General features: G+C 57.7%; 8 protein-coding genes across 8 annotated transcripts; 3 read left to right on the top strand and 5 right to left on the bottom strand.

Annotated features, from left to right (window-relative positions):
- Positions 1–114: 114 nt before the first annotated feature.
- On the bottom strand, positions 115–1,752 carry BKCO1_2200077 (phosphoglycerate mutase family domain protein; the record flags this gene model as incomplete). Its single annotated transcript, XM_020272878.1, has 3 exons — positions 115–955; positions 1,161–1,588; positions 1,645–1,752. 3 exons carry the CDS (start codon positions 1,750–1,752, stop codon positions 115–117), a joined length of 1,377 nt encoding a protein of 458 aa, XP_020130789.1.
- Positions 1,753–2,325: 573 nt separating this feature from the next.
- Positions 2,326–2,940, top strand: BKCO1_2200078 (uncharacterized protein; the record flags this gene model as incomplete). The annotated part of the gene is made up of 1 exon (XM_020272879.1): positions 2,326–2,940. One exon carries the CDS (start codon positions 2,326–2,328, stop codon positions 2,938–2,940), a length of 615 nt encoding a protein of 204 aa, XP_020130792.1.
- Positions 2,941–6,870: 3,930 nt separating this feature from the next.
- Positions 6,871–8,757, top strand: BKCO1_2200079 (uncharacterized protein; the record flags this gene model as incomplete). The annotated part of the gene is made up of 1 exon (XM_020272880.1): positions 6,871–8,757. The coding sequence occupies one exon, from the start codon at positions 6,871–6,873 to the stop codon at positions 8,755–8,757; it is 1,887 nt and encodes a 628-aa protein (XP_020130793.1).
- A 1,230-nt stretch (positions 8,758–9,987) lies between these two features.
- Positions 9,988–12,765, top strand: BKCO1_2200080 (heat shock protein hsp98 hsp104; the record flags this gene model as incomplete). Its single annotated transcript, XM_020272882.1, has 1 exon — positions 9,988–12,765. The coding sequence occupies one exon, from the start codon at positions 9,988–9,990 to the stop codon at positions 12,763–12,765; it is 2,778 nt and encodes a 925-aa protein (XP_020130883.1).
- Positions 12,766–13,825: 1,060 nt separating this feature from the next.
- Positions 13,826–15,089, bottom strand: BKCO1_2200081 (lytic polysaccharide monooxygenase; the record flags this gene model as incomplete). The annotated part of the gene is made up of 3 exons (XM_020272883.1): positions 13,826–14,473; positions 14,530–14,729; positions 14,786–15,089. 3 exons carry the CDS (start codon positions 15,087–15,089, stop codon positions 13,826–13,828), a joined length of 1,152 nt encoding a protein of 383 aa, XP_020130882.1.
- A 3,199-nt stretch (positions 15,090–18,288) lies between these two features.
- BKCO1_2200082 (importin beta-1 subunit) lies at positions 18,289–21,381 on the bottom strand (the record flags this gene model as incomplete). The annotated part of the gene is made up of 8 exons (XM_020272884.1): positions 18,289–18,529; positions 18,582–18,690; positions 18,746–19,322; positions 19,376–19,592; positions 19,649–20,277; positions 20,338–21,141; positions 21,222–21,280; positions 21,342–21,381. 8 exons carry the CDS (start codon positions 21,379–21,381, stop codon positions 18,289–18,291), a joined length of 2,676 nt encoding a protein of 891 aa, XP_020130881.1.
- A 659-nt stretch (positions 21,382–22,040) lies between these two features.
- Positions 22,041–23,858, bottom strand: BKCO1_2200083 (protein phosphatase 2c; the record flags this gene model as incomplete). The annotated part of the gene is made up of 1 exon (XM_020272885.1): positions 22,041–23,858. One exon carries the CDS (start codon positions 23,856–23,858, stop codon positions 22,041–22,043), a length of 1,818 nt encoding a protein of 605 aa, XP_020130880.1.
- A 1,120-nt stretch (positions 23,859–24,978) lies between these two features.
- On the bottom strand, positions 24,979–27,294 carry BKCO1_2200084 (transforming acidic coiled-coil-containing protein; the record flags this gene model as incomplete). The annotated part of the gene is made up of 1 exon (XM_020272886.1): positions 24,979–27,294. One exon carries the CDS (start codon positions 27,292–27,294, stop codon positions 24,979–24,981), a length of 2,316 nt encoding a protein of 771 aa, XP_020130887.1.
- Positions 27,295–27,439: the final 145 nt, after the last annotated feature.

Genomic DNA, 27,439 nt, shown 5'->3' on the forward strand with positions numbered 1-27,439 from the left:
CATTGTCAAGATCCAGAGATCCACGGACTGGATTTAGACGTGATTGGATCTGTTCATGGCTGCCAACCATTTTGATGACCGTTGTTCCTTGCAACTCCTGGCGTCCCTGTAGAGTTAGTAAACTTCACCGAAACCCTTGCGGCTCTTCATCTTGGCCTCTTCCACCAGCTCTTCCCGCTCTTCATCTGTAGGGTTGTCGCCGCCGGTCAGTTCCGCTTCATCATCGCCAGCTTCGTCACCGCTGTCGCCGTCGCCTAGCGCATCTGCTCTTGCCCCCGTACCCATCCCGCTCTCCTCTTTCCACGTTTTCTCGTGCCGTCTTCTCACCTTGGATCGCTCTCGGTGCGTGCTGCCCTTTAAAAGGGCGGAGGAGAAGTAATCGCTTTCATCTGAAAACCCTTCTGCTGGAGTGCCTGCACCTGACCGTGATCCACCAAAGTCACGTCCAGGATGAAGACGTAGTAGACCGTAAGGCGTGGATTTTTGCTTCGCACTGTCAGCGTCAGATGATGTTGGGGTATCTTCAACATCTGAAGATGCTGGAGCACCATTGCCTTCATGAGCACCTGCGGGATTGTCCGGCAGTTCCGACTCGGGCTCCGTCACGGCAGGTCCGGGTAATGCTGCGAGTTTGTCCAAATCCGCAGTGTTCTGACGTCGTGTGCGTCGAGGAAAGTTAATCTTGTCATGATTACATCCATGAACACATCCCCCCCATTGGCGAGATGCTAGGGTGGGGGAATCGGAATATGGAGGTGGCGGACCTGTAGTTCCTGTTGATGAGCCGTTGATTGTATTCCCCTGGTTTGTGGCAGTGCGGCGTTTTAGATCCGACCACGTGCGTAGTTGATTCTCTAGGATGAATTTGCCGTTGTCCGAACTTTGCTTCATGACGATGAACTCGCAGTGATTAATGTTCCGGAGGTCCTCGAAGTATTCGACAGACCAGTGATACCTGGATCGAGATTAGCAATTAATCCATCTTGGACTGCTGCATCCAAAGTGTTGCGGTGAAGACATCCAGTGCCACGGAGCACTGGGGTTGGCAGGTTGTCACGATGATCATGGGAGGGTTGCAGGAGGTATACGCTCCCACTCTCTTCCGACGAAGATTCCCGCTGTAATGGCTCCTGCAATCTTTACATCCACATAACACGTACCACTTCATAAGGAACACTCTCGTCATCAAGCCATGCGTGACCAGGACGCACACGCTCGGGAAATCTTCTTCGCCAAAAAGTCTCCACAAGCTCTCGTTGAAGCCGCTGACGCGGTCATAGGCATCTGCGGCGCTCTCTCCGTTGGGGATGCGGTAGAAGAAGTGGCCGTAGTCGGCGCGCTCCTGCCACATCCTCTCCATTTCAGTCGAGCATGGCTGGAAGTTGCCGAAGTCCTGCTCACGAAGCCTAGGTTCTTCGAAGACTTTGATCTTGTGGCGGGGAAAGGGAGACGGCGAGGGGTCGTCGGAGGTGAGGGTGCGGAGGATGCCTTCTGTGGTCTCGCGCGTGCGGCGGTAGGGCGAAGTGAAGAATTGGAGGGTGTCGTCGGGCCTCAGTAGCGATCGGAGGCGGGACCCTGCATCTTCAGCCTAATGGGGCGTAAGCCGGGGGTGGCACTCATGGATAGCTGGATGGCTGTGCTGACCTGCTGCCAGCCATCGGGCGTAAGTTTCACGCGATGATCTGGGATAAACTGGTGGATGTCACGGTTCTTGTTGCCCTCGCTCTGCGCGTGGCGGATCAGTATGATCATCTAAGCCCGTTAGCACAGGGGTCTCCAACTGCTCGGCGCGTGGTGCTATACTTGCCCGTGGTTTGCCCATTTTAGCTGCCCGTCGTTGTTTTGCGGAGAGCCTGGCGAAACGAGGCAGAGGTGGTGGGCTCGTTGGGGTGCGCCCAACAAGAAGGGTTTTGGGGCAAGAATGGCTTGGCTGCAGGTAGACGTTTCAGTGTTTGCACACTGTCGGGTGGAAGGCGCGATGCATGGCGGGCGGGTGGCTCGCGCATTCCCTACCGGACCATCGGACACAGTCGGGCAGACCCCGCGCACTGAGCACAGCACAAGCACACGCACAGGCACACAGACCCGGTGCGCCCGCGTCGTCCTCACCACCAACAAATCTGCCTGCGCCTGTTACAAATCGGCTTGCCGCGCTTTCTCGCCACCACGCGATCACGCGCCGTGCTACGCCCGCCCGCGTCGCCAACATCGTCGCTGCAGAGAGCGCCACCGCACCCTCCACCGGCTAACACGTAGGCCGCTCGCTGACTGCCTTGCGCCGACTACCTTGCAACCTTGCGCCAGCCTCACCTGACCTTCGCCGCCATGTCCGAACCCATCCCCGAGTCCATTCCCACAAGCGCCGACCCGCGGACCCATCGCCCGACCAAGAAGCGTGCCTTGTCGCCGAGGTCCACCCAGGCAAACCAACTCGACGCTCTGTTCAAGCATCCCGACCGCGAGATCGCCATTCCGGCCGGTCCCAGGAACAAGAACCTCCCGCCGCCCCCCGAGATTGTCGCCAACGTCCAAGGTTCCTCCGCTGGTGCTGGCTCGGGCGAGTTCCATGTCTACAAAGCCTCGCGGCGGCGGGAGTACGAGAGGCTGAGGCTGATGGATGAAGAGACGAAGAGCGAGCAGCAGAACAAGGAGTTCGAAGAGAAGATGGCCGAGATGCGCAAGAAGGACTCGGCCAAGACGAATAAGAACAAGGCAAGACGGGACAAGGCCAAAGCGCGGAAGCAAAAAAGGAGCGAGAACGGAGATTCAGCCGGGGCCAGCGATGCAACAAATGGTACTGAGAACGCGCAGAAGAAGTTGGGACACGGCCTCAAGCGACGTAACTCAGAGAACGACGATGCCGTGGATTTTACAGCCAACGGGTCCGCCGAAACCTCCAATCCAGACGAAACCGGCATTGTCATTCACGACGAGGACTGACGTTCCCCGAGGCCCGCCGATTTCGTCAAGTTCAGTCACGTCGATACCAGCACAACGAATAGTCACGAACAATCAATACAAACTGTGGGTAGTTTTTGACTCGTGAAACCAGGGCAGAATCGTGTTCACATGCTGAAACAACGTCGCAGCCTTTCATCCTCACCATAACAGGGAAGGCGTCAGTGTCAACTACTCGATCAAGTATCCTTCCCTTCTTGCATTCTTGCCGTTCGCATGTTTAATGTCGTATAGTTAAGCATATTCATTGGACGCAGCGATAAGCTATGCTCCCGAAACAGCAGGAATCCCGTTTCAGCTAATCCAGGGATATCGGACAAAGTCAGAAATGCCACGGACTTGAGGTATTGGCATTATGACGGTTAATTCTGAGTACTTCAAAAAAAATTGGCAAAAAAAAAAACTTGAGATAGACTTCCTGCCATTGTTTCGATATGGAACGTAAAGGCTGATGAGTTGCTGAACAATCGCAACATATCATTTGTAATCAAGTGGTAACAATCGAGTCTGAATTGGAAACACCTGAGGTCGCTACCCGAGCACGGACGTACATCATTGGGAGGAGCGTTAGACAGCTCATACCTCAAAATTGGGTCCGCCGATGTTCCGCTTGGGGTGTGCGACTGCTTGTATCGAGGCTCTAAAAGAACTCTGAGTTGAAAGCAGCGCAAATATGCTATGTAAAGGCGCCGCGAAGACACTGCGCTAGATACATTATCACAACCCCACACGTTGTAGTCAAACGTTCACAACATCCTTTGTTCCGGTACCACTTCATTAACACACGATGCACCTCAAACACTTGTTGGATTTCAGAAAGTTCCATATAGTCTTCCTCATACTTGCGGTAGCAGCAGAAAGCGCTCTGGAGCTAGACTCCACATTTTAAAAGCCTATCCGGCAAACAGTCATTTTGCGTCGTCCTATGCTATGCCCACAGATACGAATATTACACCCTCTACTACCTCTGGGCACAGGCACCCCACTGGGTGGTGTATATACGGCTTAGAAAGGACGTTATTGCTCGGTGCTCGGGGTCTGCCTGTCTTGAGTTAAACCGCCTATTTGTCTATCCATTTAACCTGTACCCTCCTTATATCGAGCTTTAAGTTGAGCAAACCTTAAAATGAGCATTAAATGGGTTCGACATATATGACACTCACACTCACATGATGGTCGTTGTCCCCCACTGACAGAACACTTACTATCTTCGTGCTATCAAGCTAACGATGTTGTATTTTTACAAAGTGTTTGGAATGAGCCTTTTGGATCTAGATGAAGTAGCGATGGCACGATCCTTCTACGATAGGTGTGGTGGCGGACACATTAATGTTCCAGCTTTCTACAGTTGGTGGACTAATCTACGTCGCAAGATCACTGCAATCAACTGCTCTCGATACCATGCAATCGTTGGTAAAACAGCCCTCGGGTGTGAACCATGACTTGCGTATGTGCTGTTTCAACTTTCAAACCACGATACTCAACGACGTTCTTAGCTGACGGTGCTTTAGTGCGTCGAATCCTAACACATAACAATCCTGGATGAGCCCGAAGACTTGGAGATGCAGATATCATTGTCTCAAAGCACTCATGTGTGTTCGTAGTTCATCCTTGTTTCTGGCGCTGAGGCGAGCGAGTCTACGTCGATGGGCCGGCCGGAATCGATGGAGAGGTCCCGTTTGTCTCCTGTATGGAGTACGTTTCACAACATATTGATGGCTGGGCTGGTATGGATACACTGTGCGTGGTGAGCAAGGAACGACGCGTCTCCTCAAATTAGTCCTTGGCCCCAATTCAAGATTTTTCCACGGCGCTCTCCTGCTGAATACGAAACAAGTGTTGTTGCCGACTGGAATTTGGACGTTGGCCTTGTTGTCTTTTACCTCAAATGCGTCCAATTCAAATCGGGTTCGTTTGGAGGGTAAGAGACGGCGTTGCTCTGGGAATGGAACGAGATCTCTTGATTATCGGAAACCATTGTCACAGACATGGAACGCAAGCTTCGTTCTATGTGTATTTCAGTAAGTGCATCATTGGGGCCATTGGGGCACCAGGAAATTCCGACGGGTGTTTGTCAACGAGCGAGGCTGGTGTTGATGACCGCCAGCAGCTAGAAGACATATCATGTCACTTCCTTGTTTTTGTGACTTGATGGACAGCCACAGTCCCCTTACTGAGATTGAATTGGCAGAGTAATGACAATGCTGTCCGAAAGTGATGGATAGAAGCTTCCCCCGGGACGTCATTCAATGCACAACAAGTACTCCGGAATGCGCGTGATTCTTGGCTTCTGTCTGGTTCTCGGCGGTGTGGACAATGGGAAGACGTCCGTATCCCTTCTCACCAAGGCCATCGTCACCAGCGCCGGCAAGAGGCGGACAGCAGGAATCGAAGGGTCGCGAGGCTCGACGTGGTTTCCTGCGTCCTGGATGCATTTAAGGTTGGCGGAACTGGCAGCTCGGGGATAAGGTCCCGGGCTCTTTTAGGAGTGTCGTGTGGTCTCACGAGGCAGCGCGATGTGTGGAATGCAATATCCGGGCGGCGTACCTTGCAGGGCGGTCGCTGGTACCGAGCAGCTGAGGGCGCACAGCAGCAAGCTGCGAAACGGCCGAGGCGTTCGTCGCCAGGGGAAACCCGCGCAGCCTCACGAAGGCGGATCTGCGGCGCTGAGTCAATGGCGGAGGGCGGGCGAGGCGCGGCCGTGATTCGCCAATTGCTGCAACATGGCGCGGAGGTGCTGAGCTGGCGGGCACGGCAGCCAGCCGGGGCAACAGGGGGGCCTGGCGGAGCCCCACCGCGTGCTGGGCTGCGGCGCATCATCAGTGGGCTCGGCGCGGACTCGTGGGGGCGCGCGGCGGCTCGGGGGCGTGCTTGGAGGTGTTTGTAGAAATAGAGACAGACGGGCGGCGTGGATCCGTAGATCGGGCGGGCCAGGCGCCATCCAGGCCGGTGGCACAGGACATGCTGCCGTGCCTTTCTTCATCGCGCGCTCCATGCCAGGAACAGCAGGCCGTCCCTCCTCTGGAGCCAGCCTGCACCGTCGCGGGGGTGACGGGCGTCGGCTGCGTGCGCTCAACCTCAGCGCTCAGCGCTCAGCGCTCTGCGCCCCGCCGCCAGCAAGATGCGCCAGTAGGCTCCCACGCTCCCGTCCGCCTGAATCCCAGCGCCCAGAGCTGCCGCCACCGCGTCGCCCGACCCGTCCGGCGGCCGAGCGGTGCTGCATTACTGTGTGCGCTTGTCCTGCCCAGGGCCCGACGCTTAATTTTGCCCTCCACAAGGGCGGCCCTCACTTACTCCTGGGGCAGGGCGCTCCAACGTCACCAGAGACACCCGCGCTGCGCAGCGCCGCAGCTCCCGCCCGCGACACCAGCACCCACCCTGCCCGAGACGTCGCCCGCCAATCGCCCGCCACTTGATGCGCCCCGCCAGCTTGCTGTAGCGGACTGCCGCCCGTGGCCGCCCTCCCAATTGCCCGCCAGCCCGCCAGCCCGCCAACTCGCAGCTCGTCTGATCTTCGGTCGACAAATATTTGCCCGCCGTCCATACCCACCTCCGCTTGCGTCTCCAGGCCCGCCCCTCACGCTGCCGGGACCGACACACGCAGCCGATCGCCGGCTGGAGGGGAGCTTTGCAGGGTGTCTCTGTCATGAATCTGGATCGGCAGCACATGTACGGGTAGGTCTTGCCATATTCGACCCGCCTCACCTCCTCCTGGTGTGACGCCCGACTTTTGCCTCGCTGCGAGACAGCTCACCTCCGCTGTGTACAAGTCTTTGCGCTGCGCAGCCTGGCCGCCGGACGGTCCGTCGCTGCAGCTTTTATTTGCCCTCCCCGCTGCTGCCTGGCTGCCGCCTAGCTCCCCGTCATGTTGCTGCGCTGCGCTTTCTATTTAGTTGACACGCTCTGCTGACAATGCCCGCTGTCTTCAGAGCCCCCGATTGGCGTTTACCAAGCCCCAGCTCGACGCCCAAATCAGCCACATTCCCGGATGCGTCTCTCCAAACGCCCAGAACGGACTCTCTTCCGTCCCACTTTCTAGAAGCTTGGTCAACACCACGAGCAAATGTGCAACAGACTCCCTCCCAGACGCCACTGTTCCCACGCACGAGAGATCGTGACCGACCCTTGAGCTCCTACAGCCACAAAAGCCAGGATCCAGAAGACCCTGAGTTCCACATCAACCACTACTCGCCAAACCCAAACCTGCCGCTTCCCCCGGTTGAGCCGTCCCGCCGGTTGGCGTCCAGTCCAACCCCGTTGAAGTCCGGCCGGCCGCCTAATGCCAATACGACATCTTCAATCCCAACGCAAGATTCGACTGCAAACAACATGGACCCTTCTCAGATGCAGACGCCTCCCCCAACCAGGGATGCATCGTCTTCGAGGAAGCGGGGTCAGGACGGGCAGCCGCTGAGCTTCAACACGCCCTCGGCCATGTATTCCAGGAGGGACTCGGCCCCAACTATCCCTGGCGATCACATGAGGGACGGTCGTTACGGTCAGGATTCAGGCGTGCCTATGTTTGCCAACATGCAATTCACTCCGGAGATGACGCGTTTTGGCCACGCAGGCCCTTCTACGGCTCCTGGGCCGTCTCGTGCAGGAGTCTTCTTCAACCCGAGCAGTTCGGGGGGGATGCTGCATCTTGATAACTTGCCTGCTCAAGAAGATCCGTTTGGTTTCGCTGTTGAGGACAACCAAAACATGTTTCAATGGCCAAGTTTTACGCCGACAAACACAAGCCGTGTCGATTCGGCTTCAATGGCTGTAGAAGATGACTCTTGGGCCTCAACGCCGTCCCTGTTGACAACAACTTCTGCCGACCTCCAGAACATTACAGGTAATGGAACGGCCACGCTGGATGATCCTTTCATTCCAACCACGTCGGGCGTCGACCCTAGCATGTTGTTTAGTTTTAGTGGAAGCGCGTCGGATTTAGGCAATACCTGGGTTTCGCCCCAGCGTCCCCAAAAGGCGCCCATACCCGACAAGAGACAACCCTACGAGCACCAAGCCAGGGAATATGAGAGACAAAAGGAAGTGTCTCGGAAACTTAGTGGGCACCATTCTCGCACAAGTGCCGCGTCCTCTTCTGTTTCCACGACAGCAAGCTCCAAGCCTGGCCTACAACGAAGCAGCACACATGCCGGATTTGTGAGGAAACCTGCTCCTCCCAGTGAAGGTCCATTCGGCAACTCGGGCAATGCCGTACCGCCTGTGCGGAAAACCTCGCCTCTGAAACGGGCAAATCAATCGGCCCTTCCCGCAATATCTGAACATGTGCTCCCACGGCCGAAGACGCGGCTTATTGTCGACGGATCTGGGCGAGCCCGGACCGAGACTGTGAGGGACGGTGACGATGACACTAAACATGTGGATCACCGCGCCCGTTATTCCGGACTGTGGGACGACGACAGCGATTCCGATTCCGATCAAGATGCCCGCATAGCCAGTAGGAGCTCGTCCTTCAGCGTGGCCTCGGGATTGACACGATCCGCTTCCAAGCACGGGAGGACCGGCAGTTCGATTGCAAGGTCTCACTCGGTGAAGAACCCGCGGTCTTTCTCATTCACCGACAATCTGTCGAAAAGATTGGGAAGATTATCGACTGAACCGACGCCTAGAAGGGGTGGGGACGATTCTAGGAGAAGCAGTGTCACTAGTGTCAGTAGCCCATTCGGAGGTTATCTGCGAAAAGAAGACAAGCCGGTGGGTGAGGATGGGGCTGGGCACCAGGGAGGTGCTCAGGATGCGTTGAAGAGGGTGGTGGCGGACGCCAAGAACAAACGACAGGGTTAGTTGTTTGATATTCCAATGGACGAATGTGCTAACGCGTGCATCAGAGACGACCAGCGCAGCTAATGTCCGGATGCTTGAAGCACACAACCAGCGGTGGAGGGCATCGGCGGATGTGTCGAAGATGAATGTCGGCCACGGCTTCCTGGTCGATCCGTTTCTTGATAGCTCAACGCCCAGCAGCAGAGCATCGGCGTCGGCGTTCACCCCGAGCACAGATCGAAGTAGCGAGTCCAGCGAGAGCACTCACTGCGTCTGTCACTCGACGGGGTGGGATGGCCAACTCATGATTCAATGCGAGTCCTGCTCCAAGTGGCAGCATGCACGCTGCATGGGGCTTCCACTGAAGGCCGAGTTGCTGCCGTCAGTATACGTTTGTATCTTTTGCACCGGATCCACGCCAGTGGTCCGAGGAGGAAGAGTGCGCGATCCTTACCGGGTGCCGCACAAGCCAGCTTCGCCATTGGCCTACAAGCAAAGGCAATGATGTAGAACAATGGGGGAGCATAGGAGCGTAGCGGGGCCGAGGAGAAGGCTTGCAGAAGCCCCTCGAGATTTCTTTCTCTTTCTCAACATGCAACCCCCCGAGATTTCCCCACACACGTTTTAGTCGTAGTCGCAATCCCCAGCAGCAGTATACCCCCAAGTGCGTCTCGCACTTTCATTTGTAAATCGTAATAGCACCGTGGACGGGTGCATAGCAATGCAGAGTGGCAGCAGCTTTCGGCGCAAGTTAAGACACGGCATGAGCGTCTAGCAGCAGGATGGCGGAGGCTGGCGGAGGCTGGCGGAGGCTGGCGGAGGATGGCGGAGGATGGCGAGATCAACGCAGAGCTACGTACCGTGCTACCCCGGCCCGCGAGCTCTGACACGCGGAAGCTAAGCCGTAGCGGGCATATCGATAAGCAGTGCGGCAGCGATCCACTTAGGTAAGCAAGCCATGACGTCCGATGATCGGCGCGTCGGGGCCGAAGGGCTTGGAAGCGTCGGGAAGCCTTCGGAAGCTTCGCTCTCACGCGGGATGATGCTGGCACCCTCGAGCTGCGTCCAATCACCTCGCGAACCCTCGACAGCTGCCCAGTTTCTTCTGGCAGTCGCAGCCGCCCAGGCATAAATGACCTCTGCATCGTCGGCCATGGCTGCCCGACCTCAGCCAACCCACCAACAGCAAACACAGACACCAAACACTCTATCTTTCTCTGTTCCGCTTGACATCCGTTTGATACCCACACCATGACTTCCGGCATGCAGTTTACCGACAGGGCCTCCAAGGCTCTGGGTGACGCGCAAGAACTCGCACAACAATACTCTCACTCGCAACTATTACCCCTCCACGTCGCCGTCGCCCTCATCGACCCGCCGCCGGACCTGTCCAAGGACCAGCAAAACGGCCCGGGCGAGCCCACTCCACTGTTCAAGCAAGTCGTCGAGCGCGCCCATGGCGACCCCCAGCTGCTGGACAGGGCGCTGAAGAAGGCCCTCGTCCGCCTGCCGAGCCAAGACCCGCCGCCCGACCACATCTCCATGTCGCCGTCCTTCTCCAAGGTCCTGCGCGCCGCAAACGAGCTTCAGAAGACGCAAAAAGACAGCTACATCGCCGTCGACCACCTCATCCAGTCGCTGGCCCAGGACAGCACCATCCAGAAATGTCTGGCCGAGGCCAACATCCCCAAGCCGAGCCTGGTCGACCAGGCAATCCAGCAGATCAGAGGCTCGAGGCGCGTCGACTCAAAGACGGCTGACTCGGAGGAGGAGAACGAAAACCTCAAGAAGTTCACCCTCGACATGACGTCAATGGCAAGAGAAGGCAAGATTGATCCCGTCATCGGCCGCGAGGAGGAGATCAGGCGAGTCATCCGCATCCTTTCGAGACGTACCAAGAACAACCCCGTCCTCATCGGTGAGCCCGGTGTCGGCAAGACTACCGTCGTCGAAGGCCTGGCTCTCCGAATCGTCAACGCAGACGTGCCCGCCAACTTGGCTGCCTGCAAATTGCTCTCTCTGGATGTCGGCGCTCTGGTTGCCGGCAGCAAGTACCGTGGAGAGTTTGAGGAGCGTATGAAGGGCGTCTTGAAGGAGATTGAAGATTCAAAGGAGATGATCGTGCTCTTCGTCGATGAGATCCACTTGCTCATGGGCGCCGGCTCCAGCGGCGAGGGCGGCATGGATGCCGCGAATCTGCTCAAGCCCATGCTCGCCAGAGGTCAGCTTCACTGCATTGGTGCAACGACCCTTGGCGAGTACAGGAAGTACATCGAGAAAGATCAGGCTTTCGAGCGCCGTTTCCAACAAGTCCTGGTCAAAGAACCATCCATTCCCGAGACCGTCTCCATCCTTCGAGGGCTGAAGGAGAGATACGAAACCCATCACGGTGTTACCATTCTCGACGGAGCCATCGTTAGCGCAGCAACGCTTGCTGCCCGCTATCTCACCCAGCGTCGTCTACCCGATTCAGCTGTCGACCTGATTGATGAGGCTGCAGCAGCTGTCCGGGTGACTCGCGAGTCCCAGCCCGAGGCCCTCGACAACCTGGAACGCAAGCTCCGCCAACTTCAAATCGAAATCCACGCCCTCGAGCGCGAGAAGGACGAGGCTGCTCAGGCTCGTCTGCGCGAAGCGAAAGCCGAAGCCGCCAACGTTGATGAGGAGCTCAAGCCGCTGCGCGAGAAGTATGAGCAAGAGAAGGAGCGCGGCAGAGACATCCAGGACGCCAAGATCAAGCTCGAGCAACTCAAGGTCAAGCGCGCCGAGGCCGAGCGTGTTGGAGACTTGTCGACCGCTTCGGATCTCCAGTACTACGCCATTCCCGACGTCGAGCAGCGCATCGCCAAGTTGGAGCAAGCAAAAGCTATAGCAGACGCTGAAATCTACAAGTCGGATGACGGTGGACAGTCTCTGCTTACCGATTCTGTCGGACCTGAGCAGATTCAAGAGATCGTCGCTCGCTGGACCGGCATTCCTGTCACTCGTCTCAAGACCACGGAGAAGGACAAGCTGCTCAACATGGAGAAGCACCTCGGCCACGTCGTCGTTGGCCAAAAGGAGGCCGTCACGTCCGTGGCCAACGCCATCCGCCTGCAGCGCTCCGGTCTCGCCAACCCGAACCAGCCACCCAGCTTCCTCTTCTGTGGCCCTTCCGGCACCGGAAAGACGTTGCTAACCAAGGCTCTCGCCGAGTTCCTCTTCGACGATGCGAAGGCGATGATTCGTTTCGACATGTCCGAGTACCAGGAGAGACATTCGCTCTCGCGCATGATCGGCGCACCGCCCGGCTACGTCGGCCACGACGCAGGCGGCCAACTGACCGAGGCCCTCCGGCGCCGGCCCTTCTCGATCCTGCTCTTCGACGAGGTGGAGAAGGCGGCGAAGGAGGTGCTGACGGTGCTCCTGCAGCTCATGGACGACGGCCGCATCACGGACGGCCAGGGCCGCGTCGTCGACGCGCGCAACTGCATCGTCGTCATGACGTCCAACCTGGGCGCCGAGTACCTCGCCCGGCCCAACGCGCCCGACGGCCGCATCGACCCGGCGACGAAAGAGATGGTCATGGGCGCGCTGCGCAACTACTTCCTGCCCGAGTTCCTCAACCGCATCTCGTCGCTCGTCATCTTCAACCGCCTCACGCGGCGCGAGATCCGCAAGATCGTCGACGTGCGCGTCGCCGAGGTGCAGAAGCGCCTCGCCCAAAACGGGCGCAACGTCGCCATCGCCATGACGACCGAGGTGCGCGACTACCTGGGCTCCGCCGGCTACAGCCCCGCCTACGGCGCCCGCCCGCTCGCCCGCCTCATCGAGAAGGAGGTCCTCAACCGCCTCGCCGTCCTCATCCTCCGCGGCGCCGTCCGCGACGGCGAGACGGCAAACGTCGTGCTCGAGAACGGCCACATCCAGGTGCGGCCCAACCACGGCGACAGCGAGCTCGAGGAGGACGACGAGGACATGTACGACGACGAAGACGACGTCATCGACGAGCTGGACGACCCTGACGGCGGCATGGAGTTGTATGATTGAAACCACCAATCATACACCACCCGATATGATGATGAGGAGGAGTAGGAGTGGAACTGCAAATGCAGTAAATGTGTTTTTTTATCATGCACGATGACGATGGGATGAATTTACGACAGGAGGCAAACGAAAAAAGTTCTTAGGCGTTTCTCTATGGACGACGATAGCATTGGGTAGCATTTTCTTCTTTATCTTGATTCTCCTCTTCATATGGTACTTAGAACAGAAGAGCGAGCTTTGGCGCTGGTGGATGGTGATATCACTCTTCGGGGGGTTTTTTTTTTAATAACAGGTCTAGCAACGGAAATCTTCTCAGTCTGTTTTGCTCTCCTAGGAACTTGAGAGTTTATTACTGAAGAAAGCTAGTTGTAGAAATGTAATGATTGACAAAAGAAAGGGTCGAACTGCTCTAAGTTTTCAATGCCGTGTGATAAGTAGTGCTGTGTGAAACGAGACCTCAGCCTTGATGGGATTCTTATATAAGGACAAGGCAACGCGTACGAGCCACCAGAGGTAGTTGAAATTCGATTTTGGACCCTGTCATCGCGAACTAGCTTTTCCAGTGCACAGCAAAGTCAATCATGTGCAGCGAAAATCCACCGGTGTAGAGCCCAGGACGCAAAACAAGATCTTATGGTGCTCTCGAATGACGCTGAGTAGTAGAATGGTAAACAAGTCTTATCAATCATGTATCTAGAAACACCCCTTTCACTTTCAGAGCAGGAAGCCAACGAAGCGAAGCGAATATTTGATGCCAGTTGAATGCAATGCAGATGAAGAAAAGACAGCAGAGAATTGAAAGTGGACTCCTAACTAATGCTGACCATATGCCTCTCTCGTATACATGCTAATCATATCAAAGAAGAAAAGGGGATGAGCGAAACGTAAAGGCTGTACAGTACAACCACTTCGCGACCAAAAATGTCAACGAAGGGCGAATGTACATATCAAAAGCCTGAATGCTGAAAGAAGTTCTCCCGTCCTGGGGATTGTGAGAAGAGAAAAAAGGGTTTCATCAGAAGGCTGAATGAAGTGCGAATGAGTATGGAATCATCAAAGCCTATCAGCCCGACTCATCACTGACGCACGTCGCCGTTGCGGGTAGCTCGAGAGGATACTCGCCGTCGCCCTCGATGAGCTCGTCGCCAGGGCTCGGGTACTTGAGCTCGGCACTCGTTAGTGGCAGCTTGCAGTCGTGCCAGATGGGATCGGGAATGAACAGGTCAGCGCGTGAGGCCCAAGCGGCCGCACGCTTCTCCTTGAGCGTGGTAGCGACCCTGTACTGCTCGGCAGAGCGGCGCTGTTGCCTGTTGGCCTCGAAGCCCGACGCAACGCGACGGTGGAGGTGGCGTGACAGATGGTTGGAGGACTCGACGGTGCGCTTGGAGATTTTCTGGGGGGCCTTCCAGCATTTACAGGCGCAGCCGCTGGCTTCGTAGGCATCCTCGTCGTCGGTGGTTGTCGAGGCAGTGTCACAGTCACAGCTGCACCACTCAAGTGAGAACTGCTTCGAACCACCGTTGACAGTCGGGCCTGAGGAAGACGAGGGTGCCGCCACTGACTCAGAGGTTGACTGGACAGGGGCGGCGGTCGAGGGCGCATAAGTAGCAGAAGTAGTAGGGGCGGAAGAAGGGACAGCAGAAGAAGAGGTGTCGCCGTCGCTGTTGTCATCAGTAGTGATGGTCACGGCGGCACAGTTCATAGTGAACTCCTATGCGGCGGTTAGTCGTATGTCTGTATGCAGTAGCATCCCGGGTAATGACTGACCTGCTCGCGGTTGATCCAGGTCCAGGCAAAGACAGCTTCACCGGCGGGCAACTCTTGGGGGACAGTCATCTCGAAGTCCTGGCCAGAGCCAAGCTGGGCATTGCGATGCGGGCAGTTCCCCTCGTAGGAGGCAGCGACCTTGAACGTCTTGCCTTTGTCGGTGGAGAAGGCAACTTGGCAAGAGCCGCCGTAATGAGTACCTGGCAGAAAACCCAGTCAGCTCCTGAGCGAGAAAGACTGCAGGGCGAGCACTTACCACCAAGGTCGTTGAGAGTGAATTTGGGATCGCCAGTGATGTTCCAAGTGACCTTGGAGCCGGCAGCCCAGGTAGCGACTGGAGCACCGTCGGGGGTGCCGAGCAGGTCGAGGTAGCCGCGGCAGGTGGCCTTTGTGTCTTCCCTGCCGCAGCAGCCCATGGGGTAGACGTAGATGTTGTCTGCCTCGGTGGTGCGGTGGGGATTGTTGCTTGCGTTAAAGGGCGGTGGGTACTCGAGCTGCATGTGGGCCTGCACTGCAGCCAGGCCGCCGAGGGCAAGCAGCAGGCGCGAGGTAGCGAGCATGGTGTACACTGTAGTCTTGGTGGTGCAGCAGAAACGCGCAAACGAGTGGCGTGGACGAGCGCGGCTGGTCCAAAAGAAAAAAAGGGCAGAAGGGACTCGACTGGCGAGAAGAGCAAAGGGAAGGAAGTGAATGTCAAGAAACAGGAAAGGTCGAGGCAAGCCTCGCGGAAACGAAGAAAAAGGCGTCAGGTGGGGAGGAAGGCGCAAGGGCGGGCACAAAGAGGGAAATGGCTAGCTGGCGGGGCATCATCAGGGTATTAAGCATTTCCACAAGGTAACGCTCGCGTGTCCCCAGATCTGCGGCTGGATTTGCGGCAAGACCCAGCCCTTTTTTCTCTTCCGGTCAGGGCGGCAAGCGGCGGCGATGCGGCGGCAAAGCGGCGGCGGCTGGGATGGCGATGGCGGCTCGTGTTTCACACTGCCCAAGTCAAGACGGCCGCCGGCCAGTGCCTTTGCCGCAGCCCGCAAAACATCCGTCACCAAGCCCCGCCCGCAGCTGTCACCAGCACGCCCGCTCTCGGGCTGTGCACCTCTCAAGCGCCGCCCCGGCCCCAAGCCTTCTCGTGCCTTCACCATGCAGCCCGAAAAACCCTCGCCCTGCCAACCACTCCCCCTCGGCACCGCTTCTCCGCCCTTCTTCCTTCTCGTTCGCTCTCGCTATAGCGGGCACAGGCCGCACGCTCGGGTGTCTCGTATTGCATTGCTGCCGCACATTTCGCATTCTGTCGAGTCAAACCACCACCACGTCTCCCCGCCGACTGTGGCGTTCCTCCCCACGCGACATTTCAACACACACTCGCTCGCTCCTTCTCCCCGTTCCTGACGCTGCCTGAGACATTCCGAATGCAGTAGCGACGGCCGGAACCGATGACGTGCGCCACATCCCGGCGGCGATGATGACAGCCACCATCCTTTCACGTCCCCCGCTTTCGAACTGTCGTAGGTAGATTAATTCTTCTCCCGCTGTTTGTGCTGGTAATCAGCCCTGCACAATCTCATTCTGTCACCGTCTTGATGAGTTTCCTGTTTGGGCGCCTTTGAACTGTCATCACTCTGTTCGCCCCACCCTGTACCATCGAAGCAATGCTCCAAGAAGCCCTTCACAGCGGCGAGAACCATGTACGTAACAGAGGCTTGTTGTCTTGACTACTGTCAATATGACGAAGGACCGCCGCCAGTCAACGCCTCATCTGGGTTGAGTCAAGGGCCCCGATACGAACTCAGAAACAACCGTAGCGCCCTGCTGCCGAGCTACTGGAACCTAAAACGGGAGACCCGACAAAGGTCGGGGCCTTGAGCGGCTTGGAAGAAGTACTAATAAGTCATAGGGGGAGTCATGTGTTGCTGAAGGATCGGGCCAGCCGTCTGCTTGGAACCCCCCTCACTCGCTATGCATAGCCTTGCATCACATCCCCACCCCGGTCCGCTAGGTCAATCACATTGGTTGGGTGCCGTTCTTCCGCAGCTGTACCGTGCCTAAATAAGCACGTTTGTCTTCTTCCTTCCATGCCCATAGGACCTTGGACAAAGGTCCTTTTGCCTTACAGTAGCTAAGTGACTCATCAGAGCTAATGCACCAACCTGCATCGGTTCACAGCGCATACAACGGTTGGCCGCATCTGCCGTCGCTACTTTGCCCTTGCGTGCAATATATGAATCTGTCGAAACAAACAAAATAGAATGGGGGGAAAGGAGAAGAAGGCAGATACAAGGAGATAAAATGGCCAAATCGAACGAATCGATTAATACCAACCTGAAATAGAAAGGAAGTCTTCCCGACCGGAAAGATGAAAAGTCTGAGGTAACACGGCATCATGCATGCGATGGCGTTTGGTGTCCCACAATCCCAAAACACTGACATTGACCGAGCAAACGATTCACACAAAAAAGTGGTGGACGTGACTGCCTCCATCCACCGTCTCCTTTCATATGACCTGTCGGGTTTCCCTCCTTTTACCTTGTCGTGCTGCCGCCCGTGCTGCATTGTTCGATTCAGAACCACCTGCCCAAAGTGTCATCTAGGGGAACGTTGAATTATGTACTTGCAATTCACTCTGCTAAGCTCCGCTAACTTCTATCCGGGCGAGCAATACTTGATCTCTCGGTACGATCCCCACAACGTGTTTGTGTGCGCGCAGTCCCATCCATCCATCATCCATCCCATTTTCCGAAAAGCGAACTCGTCGTCGTCTTGGGAGAAAACAGAGGTCAAGAAAAGAAGGGCGTGAGCACATTGCCGATGGAATTCTCCATCTCACGACCGTCATATCTTGCAAGACCCGCTTACAGTTTGGGCGATGGGAAGACAAAGGCCGGTAATTCCCACCCTCAACCCTGATCTAGACCAACCGGTTGAGGAAAGGTGGCAAATTGTGGCCTCCGGGCTTTGTGGGCAAAGGAACAAAAGGTCGAACCACCAGAATGAGCAGCGAATCCACTTCTTCTCCCAGTCTGATGGTCGCGGACGCCGGAGAGGAAATGGGGTACATGAAGGGAATACTAGGGGACTACATGATTTTGAGCGTGTCTTGGGGAATCATAATTCGATGACTAAGGTGTTTATGAAATCGAAAAGGCTAGGGGGAGAAGTGGAGTGATCCGACTCTTTGTTCGCCAAATCCTCCTTACATGATCCGGGGGCATACATGACTTTTTCGAGTGTGGTGATTGGGGGGGGGGTTTCCGTAAGTGCGCGCGTCAACGTTAGCAAGGGCTTCGGTCGGGTGCTGGGTGGTATGTGTATTGGGGGTGAGTGCATGTATCGGTGTCGGGGGGGGCGTGTCTGCGATTACATCGAAGACCGACTCAGGAAGAATGAACGATGCGCATGCCAACCGAGTCGACTAGCGCACCGTCCACGGTGGCGTTCATCCGCATCGCCATTTGGACGAGACCACATGCCGAGCCGACTTGAACGACTATGATGCGCTTCGACTCCTCACAGACCTCGGAGTTTCGGGCGTCTTCTCCGACGTCGGTGGTTCGGGACTCATGGAGCCGGAACTCATGGAGCTACGCCCCATGAACCTGATCATACTCCAGACATGTGCGCTTGCCATGAGATTGCAGTGCCATGCGAGAGCCCCTGTTTGAACTCGTTATCAGGCCATTCAAGCCATCTGACCGGAAGCGCCACCTGTGTCGGTTGCAAGCATTAGTATATATGATAAATGGCACAATAGATAGTCTTGTAGAATGCCTAGTACGGCAACGGATCCACGGGAAGAGGTCCTGGAGGTAATCCGTTGCACAGTTGCGGCGTTGAAAACATGTAAAACATACCGATTTGGCGCTTGATCTGTTCACGGGCCCAGCGGGCAGTGTCGATCGTACGCGGTGAGAAGTCCTTGTTGGCCTTGGTCTCCCTAGCCATAGCCATGATCCACTCAGAGCGGAATAGCTCGGCAAACTCGCCGTTCGGGAACGTGTCCGCGAGATCACTAACTTTTGTCAACTAACATACGAGGCAGTCATGGTTTCATAGAAACATACCCAATGACACCCATAGAAGAACGCATCAACGCCTCAGTGCGGTTGGCATCGGTGTGAACGGTATGGAGGAGAGCGAAGACGGGCTCAACGAAGGGCACAAGCAGGCTCTCTGCGAAAAGTCAGCAGTGTATCCTTAAAAGCCCGAGCTTCAAGGCAGAACATACGCTTTCCACCAAGTTTCATGGCCATGATAGCACCATCCCAAGCATCCATGATGCCCTCGCGGAGCGAAACAATGTAGTCAAGCATCTCGAACGAGCTGTCCTGGGTGAAGTTGACTTGCGAAGCTTGGATCAAGACCTGGGCCACGACCGAGAGGTAGGTCTCAAAGTGACCACCAATGGCGTGAGCAATGTCGCCGAAGCATTGCAGGATAGCAGGCTTGAACTGGTTGCCAAGGGTGGGGCTCCTCAGGTTGTTTAGGAGGTAGTTCATGAAGGTATCGCAGTACGGCTGAACCTTCTCGTTAAGAGAGCGAGTGATGTCGCTCACGAGACCGATGGCCATGGAGCAGATGGCGGGTTCCTCCTGGTTACCAAGAGCGTTGTACAGGTAGGACGAAAAGGCATCCATGTACTTCAAGAAGTCCTCCTCCAGGGCATTGGCGAGCGAGCCAATGGTGGCCAAAACAGCATCGGGTACGCTAGATTTGCCACCAACAGTCGAAAGCAACTGCAGCAGAACCTGCATGATGCGATCAGCCTGGGGCTTGATCTCGATCTCGAGTCTCTGGACAATTGCCTGCAGAACACGTCAGTTGCTGCTATCACTTGGAACGGTAGCGGGCTGCTCACCATGACGACGCTGGTCAAACTGGTCTGCATCTCCTCGAGAGTCATCTTGTCCTCAATGCTGACAACTTGGGATTGCATGGGGACGGTCCTCTCTAGGCGCTCTAAAATGACGTTGGACAGGTGGCCGACCATGCCGAGGCTGTCATTGGCGGAGTTCATGACGAAGGAGTTCAGAACTTCGTACGCAGCAGTGCGTAGCTGGTTGTCGGCATCGGCCCTGCAAAAGCGTGTCAGCTTTGAAGATAGGGTTTTGTTAGATTCGGAAGGGCATACCTCTCGGTGAGCTGCAGAAGGTGCGTCACACTGGCCTGGAAGTGAGCTGACAGAGCATTGGTTTGGCAACCAGGTGCGCCGGCGAAGCGGTCTGCGAGGTTCATGAGAGCCCAGCAGCAGGAAGAGGCCATCTTGGGATGGCTTGCAAGACCGGCGAAAAGGGAGGAAATAAGGGGCTGGAGGTGAGTAGTGGCATCGATAGAGTCGGCGCAAGTCTCGCAGATACGGCCAAGAGCATAGGCTGTCGAATCCCTGACGTGGATAATGGGGTCTTCCATCATACCGATCAAAACCGGCAGAGCTTGCTTCACCAGAGGGTCAAGCATCTTCTCCTCGGGGCCCTCCATGATAGCACCGAAAGCAGAGACCGCAGCGTCACGGGAGTGCCAATCCTCTGCACGGAGGTTCTTCTCCACAAATTGAAGAACAGGCGGTACGACGGCGCTTCCGACAGTCTGAGCCCAGAGCTGCAGGCACTGGTAGGCAGCACGCGAGACGTTGTACTCGTCATCCGCAGCATCCTCGTCCTGCTTAGAGAGGAGCTCAAGAAGGACAGGGACAACTTCCTGAGTCGCAACGCGAGCGAAGTTGAAGTACTCGCGAAGCTCGGTCGAACCCTCTGCGTTGGCCTGTTGCGGAAGGTCAGTCGTCTTCAATACTAACTCAATAAGCAAGCAATTGCTTCTTACCTGTGCGTTGTCGTCTTCGATTGAGATTTCCTCCTCGCAGACGGTGCACCAGAACTCGATGGCAAGCTTGGCAACGTCCTCCTCGTCGCTCTTCATGCCTTGGATAGTAAGTCCGAACAGTGCCTTCTCCATGTAGAAGCTCATCTTGTCATAGTACAGGCCCATGATCCTGTTCAAGCAACCATATGCGCCCTGCTGAATGCGGGTATCGTCGGCTTGAGTAGCTTCGCAGATGACCTGCATGATGTAGTTCCGTTCGCCCTCGTTCTCGAAGTTGGTGCGCACGAACTCGAGGGAGTCGCTGAGCGCAGAAATGGCGGCATTCCGTACGTCGGGGTTGGTCTCCTCCTTCCGTGCACCCTGGACGACGGCGGTGAGAATGGCGTTGGAGTGGTGTGCCAGGCTCTCGCGGAGCTCGCCATCCTCGGTGTCGCAGATAAAACCGATCGTCGTCAGCGATGCCTGCTTCTGGTGATCCACGCCCTTGCCCACGTTCTCCACCAGAGCGGGCATCAGCTCTGGCCACATGTTCTGGGGCATCTCGATGGCGGCGACTGCGGCAATGAACTGCGCCGCGGCGTTTCCTGCACGGCCATCGCTGGAGGCCAAGGTCTGCAGCGCCAAGTTCTTCACCTGGGTCCTGATCGGCTCAGGCTGGCCCATCCACCGCGCCTGGACCTCCCGTAACCTGGTGTACTCGCGCGCGGTGAAGGAGTTCTTGAGGGCCAGCGCGGCGGCGGTCCGGATGTGAGGTAGGGCCTGCTCGTTGGCGAGTTCTGTAGCGAGGGTGGTGAGGTAGCCAGACTGGGATCCATGAGGTCAGCAAAATTGGTCGTCTCGGGCGGGGCACTGGTGCGTGACCCGGCAGGCGGGCGGAAACGTACGAAGTCGGCCTCGGAGGCCTGGGTGAGCTGCTGCTCGGCATTGGTACGGATCGTGGCATCTGTTCGCAGCGGTCAGCGGCGGTTGTTTTGGGCTGCGGTACCAGGCTCAGCGCGGCATACCTGGAGACAGAGTCCCCTCGAGCACCTGGTTGACATCCATGCTGGCGCGCTAAGAGGGGGACTAGGCGGAAGCTTGGGGGTGGGAGGGCGGTCTAGAGTGCTGAGCGGCGGGCGTGCCTGCGGGTGCGGCGCCTTGGTGGTGGTGGTGGTTTGGGCGTCGTTGCGTAGAGATGAGCAAGCGAAATCAAAACACGTGAAAGGTTGCCTTGTTGCGCTTTGGCAGCTGGCAGGCCGGCACGGGAAGAGAGCGAGGATGCGCACAAAGAAAAGAGCCCGTGGCAGGACGGCGTATGACAACGGCCGAGCAAACGCGAGGGAGAGAGAAGCGGGTGGAATGGATTGTTGTGTCTGGCAGGCGCCGTCGAGAAGCAAATCATGCAGAGCTAGAGGGGCAACGATCCGCCCCGAAGAAGCTCCGGCTCGTCATTTTGACCTCGCTCGTCGGTGCGAGCACGCAGCCAGCCAGGCCGGCCCCGCCCAGCAGCCCGAGCGCGTGCCTGCCTGAGCTGCCCTACGTGCGGCTCTGCTGCGCGGGCACGCGGGCGGTGCGGTGCCTGCGCTATGTTATATACAGAACTGTCCTGCGGCTCTAGCCATTACGCGCGCCTTCCCCGCCTCCAGCGTGTCCCTGTGCTCTCCCCGCCAGCCCCAGTCCAACCGAGGGCGCACACGTATCTACCGCTACCCATCCGCCCGCAATTACCTGCGTCCGCTGCGTGGATCCTCCGCTTCCTTCCGTCTCCAGTCGCGCAGCTCCTTGGTGCCGAGACTGCCCAGCCCTCCCTCGCTGCGCCGCTCCCAGCCTCCCAGACGCACCACGAGCGCCGTTGCGTTGTCGCCGTCCTGCGACACTTCGGTCGCGAAGCTAACCACCTCGCGTGCCCCCTGCTCTGGCGTCCGCGCGTCCTTCACAATGTCCACTATCTCCTGGTCGCTGAGAGTCCCGGAGACGCCGTCCGAGACCATCACCATGAACGAGTACTCTGCAGGCGCAAGCTCTATCCGCCGGATCTCGGGCTCCGAAGACACGCCTACTCGCTTCGAATGCATGTCGCCGAACGCGCGCGTGTTGGCAAGGCCAAATATACGCTCTTCCCCAAACGAGTCCGTGGCGAAGGCGGCCGCATATCTCCGTAGCCGTTCCTCTTCCGACGGCAGGGACGGATGGTGATTCGACGTCAATGGCATGGGCTGGCCCGTCGCCGTGTTGCAAAGAATGATGCGCGTATCCCCTACGTGGGCCGTGACGATGGTGGATGCAGAACCGGGGGTCCAATAGGGTGCCGGCGTTGGAGTAGAGATCAGAGCAATGCTGCACGTGCTGCCTCCCTTGAAACGCTTCGGTCCGCCAATCCTCTTGCCAGCCTGAGATGGGCGTTCCAGGATGTCTTCGTCGTTGATTGCGCGGTCTGCCTCGACCAAGTCCTCATCGGCCTTGTTGACCTGCGCCGAGACAAAGTCGAAGTCGGCTTTCAGGAAGGCGTAGGTCAGAACCGTCTCGATGCCGACTCCTTCGGCCACATCGTCCGAGATGTTTGTGTGTTGCATTTGGCGGCGGCGCTGTACCTCCTCCTTCTCCAGGCTATGGCCTTTGCCGCCGGCTGATGTGGAGAAGAAGTCTGGCTTGAAACGCTTGAAGTAGCCCCCGACCAGGTCTCGCCATGAAACGACGATTTCCCGTTCAAGCTGTTCTGCATTGGGCACGTTACCGGACTGCTTCACTGAAGTTGCTCCGTGTGGAGGCGGGGTTGTGTCATCTCTCCCGTTTGGCGGAGTCTCTCCATTCGACGTGTCTGGCACTCTCGCGGGCTCGGTTCCAGGAGGCGTGTGCGTGTCAATCGCTTGAAGACTTTCGCGGCCACTAGGCGAGGGGTTGGGGCGTTCTGAGGTATCGGGGTCGCAGAGACTGCTTTTGTGTGTGAGGCTGCTCTTGAGCTCGAACAGCTGGGTGCTTTGCTCCAGGTACTTGTGTAGCCGCTCCCTCAAGAAGTCGCTGCACTCATTGCCGCCGTGGCCGTCAAAGATTCCATAGTAGAAGACCTGCGGGTCACCGCTGGCGCTGTCTGCCGACGTGTTCTCGGAGAGGATAGCCCTGTTGCTCCGTGTCAACGAGACAGGCTGCCTCTTGGCGAAAGCAGGTATCTCGATGGTGCCAGCCTGGAATGCATCCTCGTTGTAGGGGCGCTGGCCTCGCGACACGGAGACGCCGAAGTGGTGCTTTGCGCTGCGCAGAGGGATGCGCACGACGGTTGTCTCGCGCGCGCCTTGGAAGGGCGGGGCGGCGGCAGGCAACCTGCTGCCGTCACGTTGGGTGTGAGGGGTCGACTTGTCGCGCGGGAGCTTGTGGCCCGGGCCGGCGACGTGGTGCTGGTCAGGATGCAGCGACGACGAGGGGAGATGGGTGACGAAGTAGTCGTGGAAGCAGCGTGCTTGGTATTGGAGGCGGCGGCATGAGCGCGATGTTAGCACAGAGGGCGCTCGGCCGGCTCTGACGATGCGAATGGACGGTGTGCACATGCTTTGGCGACGAGGACGGCGAGCAGCATGGTGCCTAGAGGCGGAGCGCCGGCGGGAGGCTTATCGGGAGCATTGGAGGCGGCTTGGAGCGACGATGATGGCGGCGGGGAGACGGAGAAATGCCTGCTTGTGTGCTCCGCGTTCGCCCGCACTTCCCCCATACCCCAGCCCGCCCGCAGCAGCGCCTCACATCTGCCCTTGTGCCCTCACGCCATCCCCCAGCTGCGCCCCAGCCCCGGCTCGTCCGCCGCAGTCGGCGCTTCTCTCGAGAGACCAGACGATCAGCCAAGCCCGGCGCCGCAGGCCAGCCGAATCGGCGGCGGCATGCCCGGGAAACGCGCGGATCTCTGTCAGCGCATCTGCACAATGACGATTGGGCGAGCTTGGAGCCACCGCACTTCAGCCTTGCGCGCAGCAAACATCAACAACACACCGTGTGGAAAGGTGCCAGAACCGGGGGTGACGATGCCGTCGTATACACAGTGGAGCCCACCCCCAAGTGGGCCGCAATTTATGGTCATGAGGGCTGGTCGAACCACCGCCTGCTCGCCTGTGCGTGGATCTCCGTGCTGGGCAGCCTGACTTCGTTTGCTCTGTGATACGGTGATACGGATGCAAAGCCATCGTGAGAGTCATCTACCACGAACCCGCCGTGGCAATAGGTCGGCCGATGCGAATCTTCACTTCATCACGCCACGAGCGCCAGTACGTTCTTTCTTTGCTTCGTCCAGCTTACAAGTATTTCTTTTGCTCTACTCAGTCCACGCGCGCCAATATAATGCATGCTCTCATGTGCAATAGCTTTGAAGACAATACCGTGATCCCAGTACCAGCAGTGCTTGCGATCGTCTGAGTTAGAGCTTGAATGCATTTGTGGCCTTCTACATTACCTAGAGCAGACATGGCGGGCAAGTAGGTTACTCAAAGAGAGCGTAATATCACGACTTGTAAGCACATGCACGACAGGTTTCTCCATTTCCTTCTATCATTTCTACCCAAAGTCTCCCATCCCATGGACAAGAAAGTAAGGCAGATTCCCGAATACTAGAAAAGGTAACCCGTCGAAGGGAGCTCAAGGTCCCATTGCTACCCTCAGAGGAAAGAGCAGACGAGCAGACACTCAGCGGTGCTGGGCGAAGAAGCCCCTGGCGACAGGGTGCGTGAGCACCTCTGCCTTCAGGAGCTCCTCGGGCGCCACCCCACCCGGCGTCCACAGCTTGGACACCAGGTGCGGGGTGACCCCCAACACCACGGCGTGTTCCTCTTCCATCGGCATAGCACTACCGCCACTCTGCCGACACTCGACCGAACCACGGACAGCCATGGTCGCAAGGTTGACCCTGGCCCCAGCCACGTCGAACGCCATGTGCCAGGCGCGCGCCGGCATGCCACGCACAGCACCGACGACCTGGAGCGCCTCCTCGACCAGCGCCTCCATCTGCTGCACGCCGCTCGAGCGCTCCGAGATGGGGATGATGGGGTTGAGCACGCCGCACACCTCGGCCGTCATCGCCTTCGCCTCGGCGACGCGCCAGGCGCCGGGGGCGGCGAAGGCGGCGCCCAGGATCTCCGCCTTCTCCGTGGCGACCTCGCGCTGCTTGGCCGGGTCGCGGGCGGAGGTGCCGGCCTCGAGGTCGTTGAGCTCGCGCAGACGGGCGACCGTCTCGTCGCCGAAGCGCTCGTTGATGACGGCCTCGCCGAACAGGCGCTCGAAGATGGCGCGGTTGACGTGCGCCGTGACCAGCAGCGTGCGGAACTCGAGCTTGTTGAAGACGCGCTCCAGGTCGAAGCTGCCGACGAGCGCGCCGAGCGTTTTGATCATGTCGGCGGTGCGCTGCTCCTTGGAGCGGACGGACGTGTGGATCGTGCCGCAGTAGACGTCGGCCCACGTCTCGATTTTGGCCAGCATGACGGCGTACATGTTACGCACGGTCGGGAGGTCGGGAGCGGACTCGGGAGACTGGCCGCTCGCCAGCTGCCGCTGGGGCGGAGGCTGCCTCCAGTTCGTCGAGGTCAACGCCTTCGATGACGGCGGGCGCTGTTGGTGAGGACCGGCTTTGGCAGGAGTGCCGCGCAGATTCTCAGAAGACGACGGGCGAGACGACGTGGCCAAAGATGCCATGGACGATTGCTTAGACGCGACAGGAGACTGCTGGAAAGGGTCGTCGAAGCGGCCAGACTGATGGAACGAAGCGCGCTCACGGAGCGCCGGGCTGGACTTACGCGTGTTGAGCGGGCCATGAATGCCGAAACCAGGGTTGAACGTGTTGCTGGCCTTCGAGGCAACGGACCGCGGCGTACTCACGATGACGGGGCTCATGGCTGCCGTATCGGAAAACGGAACCAGGCTCGTGTTCAAATCATCCATATCAGGCGGGGGGAAAGACCTGTTGGCCTTTGCAAGAGCGGCCCTGCTTGGAGTAGGAGTGACTTCGACACCGGACGGAAAGGTAGGCTGGGCCTGGGGGGTTGACTTCTTGCCAGCCGAAGTGGGCTCGTTGACAGACTGGCCTGCAGTCTTGTTGGGAGTGCTGTGAGCAGGCGTCTGCTCCTCGAGCTGGTCTCCACGCGAAGGCGGCTGCTCGCCGGGGCTGCGCAACATGAACCGCACGTCACCTTGAAGCAGGAGGACTTCGTTCTGCAGCACAAGGTTACGCGCCTGAAGGAGACGGCGGTCTTCGTTGCTCCTGCGGAACTGCACGTTGAGCTCACGGAACTCACCCATGAGCTCAGTGTACTCCTGCCTGCTCTGCTGGTATTGCTTCATGGCTTCCTCTTTGGATACCTTGTCTTCTTGCTTGGCGTCTTTGCACTCCCGTTTGATGTCTTTGTTCTCCTGTTTGATGTCCCTGCATTCCTGCTTGAGTTCCTTGTACTCCATCTTGAGCTCCTGGTACTCATTCATCCTTTCTTCCAACTGCATGGCCTTCTCGGCAAGCTGGGCTTCTACAATGCTAAGCCTGTACGCAAGCTGGGTGGAGGCATTGTCCGGCATCGGAGCAACTTCGAGGCCGCTGCCTCCGTTGTTTGCCTGCGGGGTGTGATCCATGTCGTCCATCGTGTCGAAATCGTCGTAGCTGAATGAGTTGAGTTCGGGAGTACCGAGCAAAGAAACCCCACCGTTGTTTGGCGTGGAGCGTTCCGATCCGATAATGGTTGATCCAGGTCCGTTCGCGACGAGCTCGTTAAGCTGGTCGTTCTCAGCTGCGTTGTAAACGTCAACCTCCGGTGTGCTATACGTTGGCACGTTTCGATCGTTGATGGAGACGGGGAGGGTAGAACGGCTGTTGTGATGCGGAAAGTGGTGCCTGGCGTGCTCTTCCAAAGCTTGCTGGAGCTGCACGAGCGACACGTATTGAGCAGGCGTGGGTGGCGCCGAGGGAGTGAAAGGTGTTGGGCTGCCGCGCGACGGCGGGTAGCGAGTATCTGCACCCATGGTGAGTCTTATCAGGGTTAGCCGATTCATGGAGAGGAAGGACAACTAGAGATATCTCACCGTCTAGAGCGTCTAGGTCAAAAGATCTTGCGAACACACTGTGCGGAGCTGGCACGGCCGTGTGCGAAGGCCTCGTTGACGAGGT

Source organism: Diplodia corticola (assembly GCF_001883845.1).
Source record: "Diplodia corticola strain CBS 112549 chromosome Unknown scaffold22, whole genome shotgun sequence".
NCBI classification, from domain to species: domain Eukaryota; kingdom Fungi; phylum Ascomycota; class Dothideomycetes; order Botryosphaeriales; family Botryosphaeriaceae; genus Diplodia; species Diplodia corticola.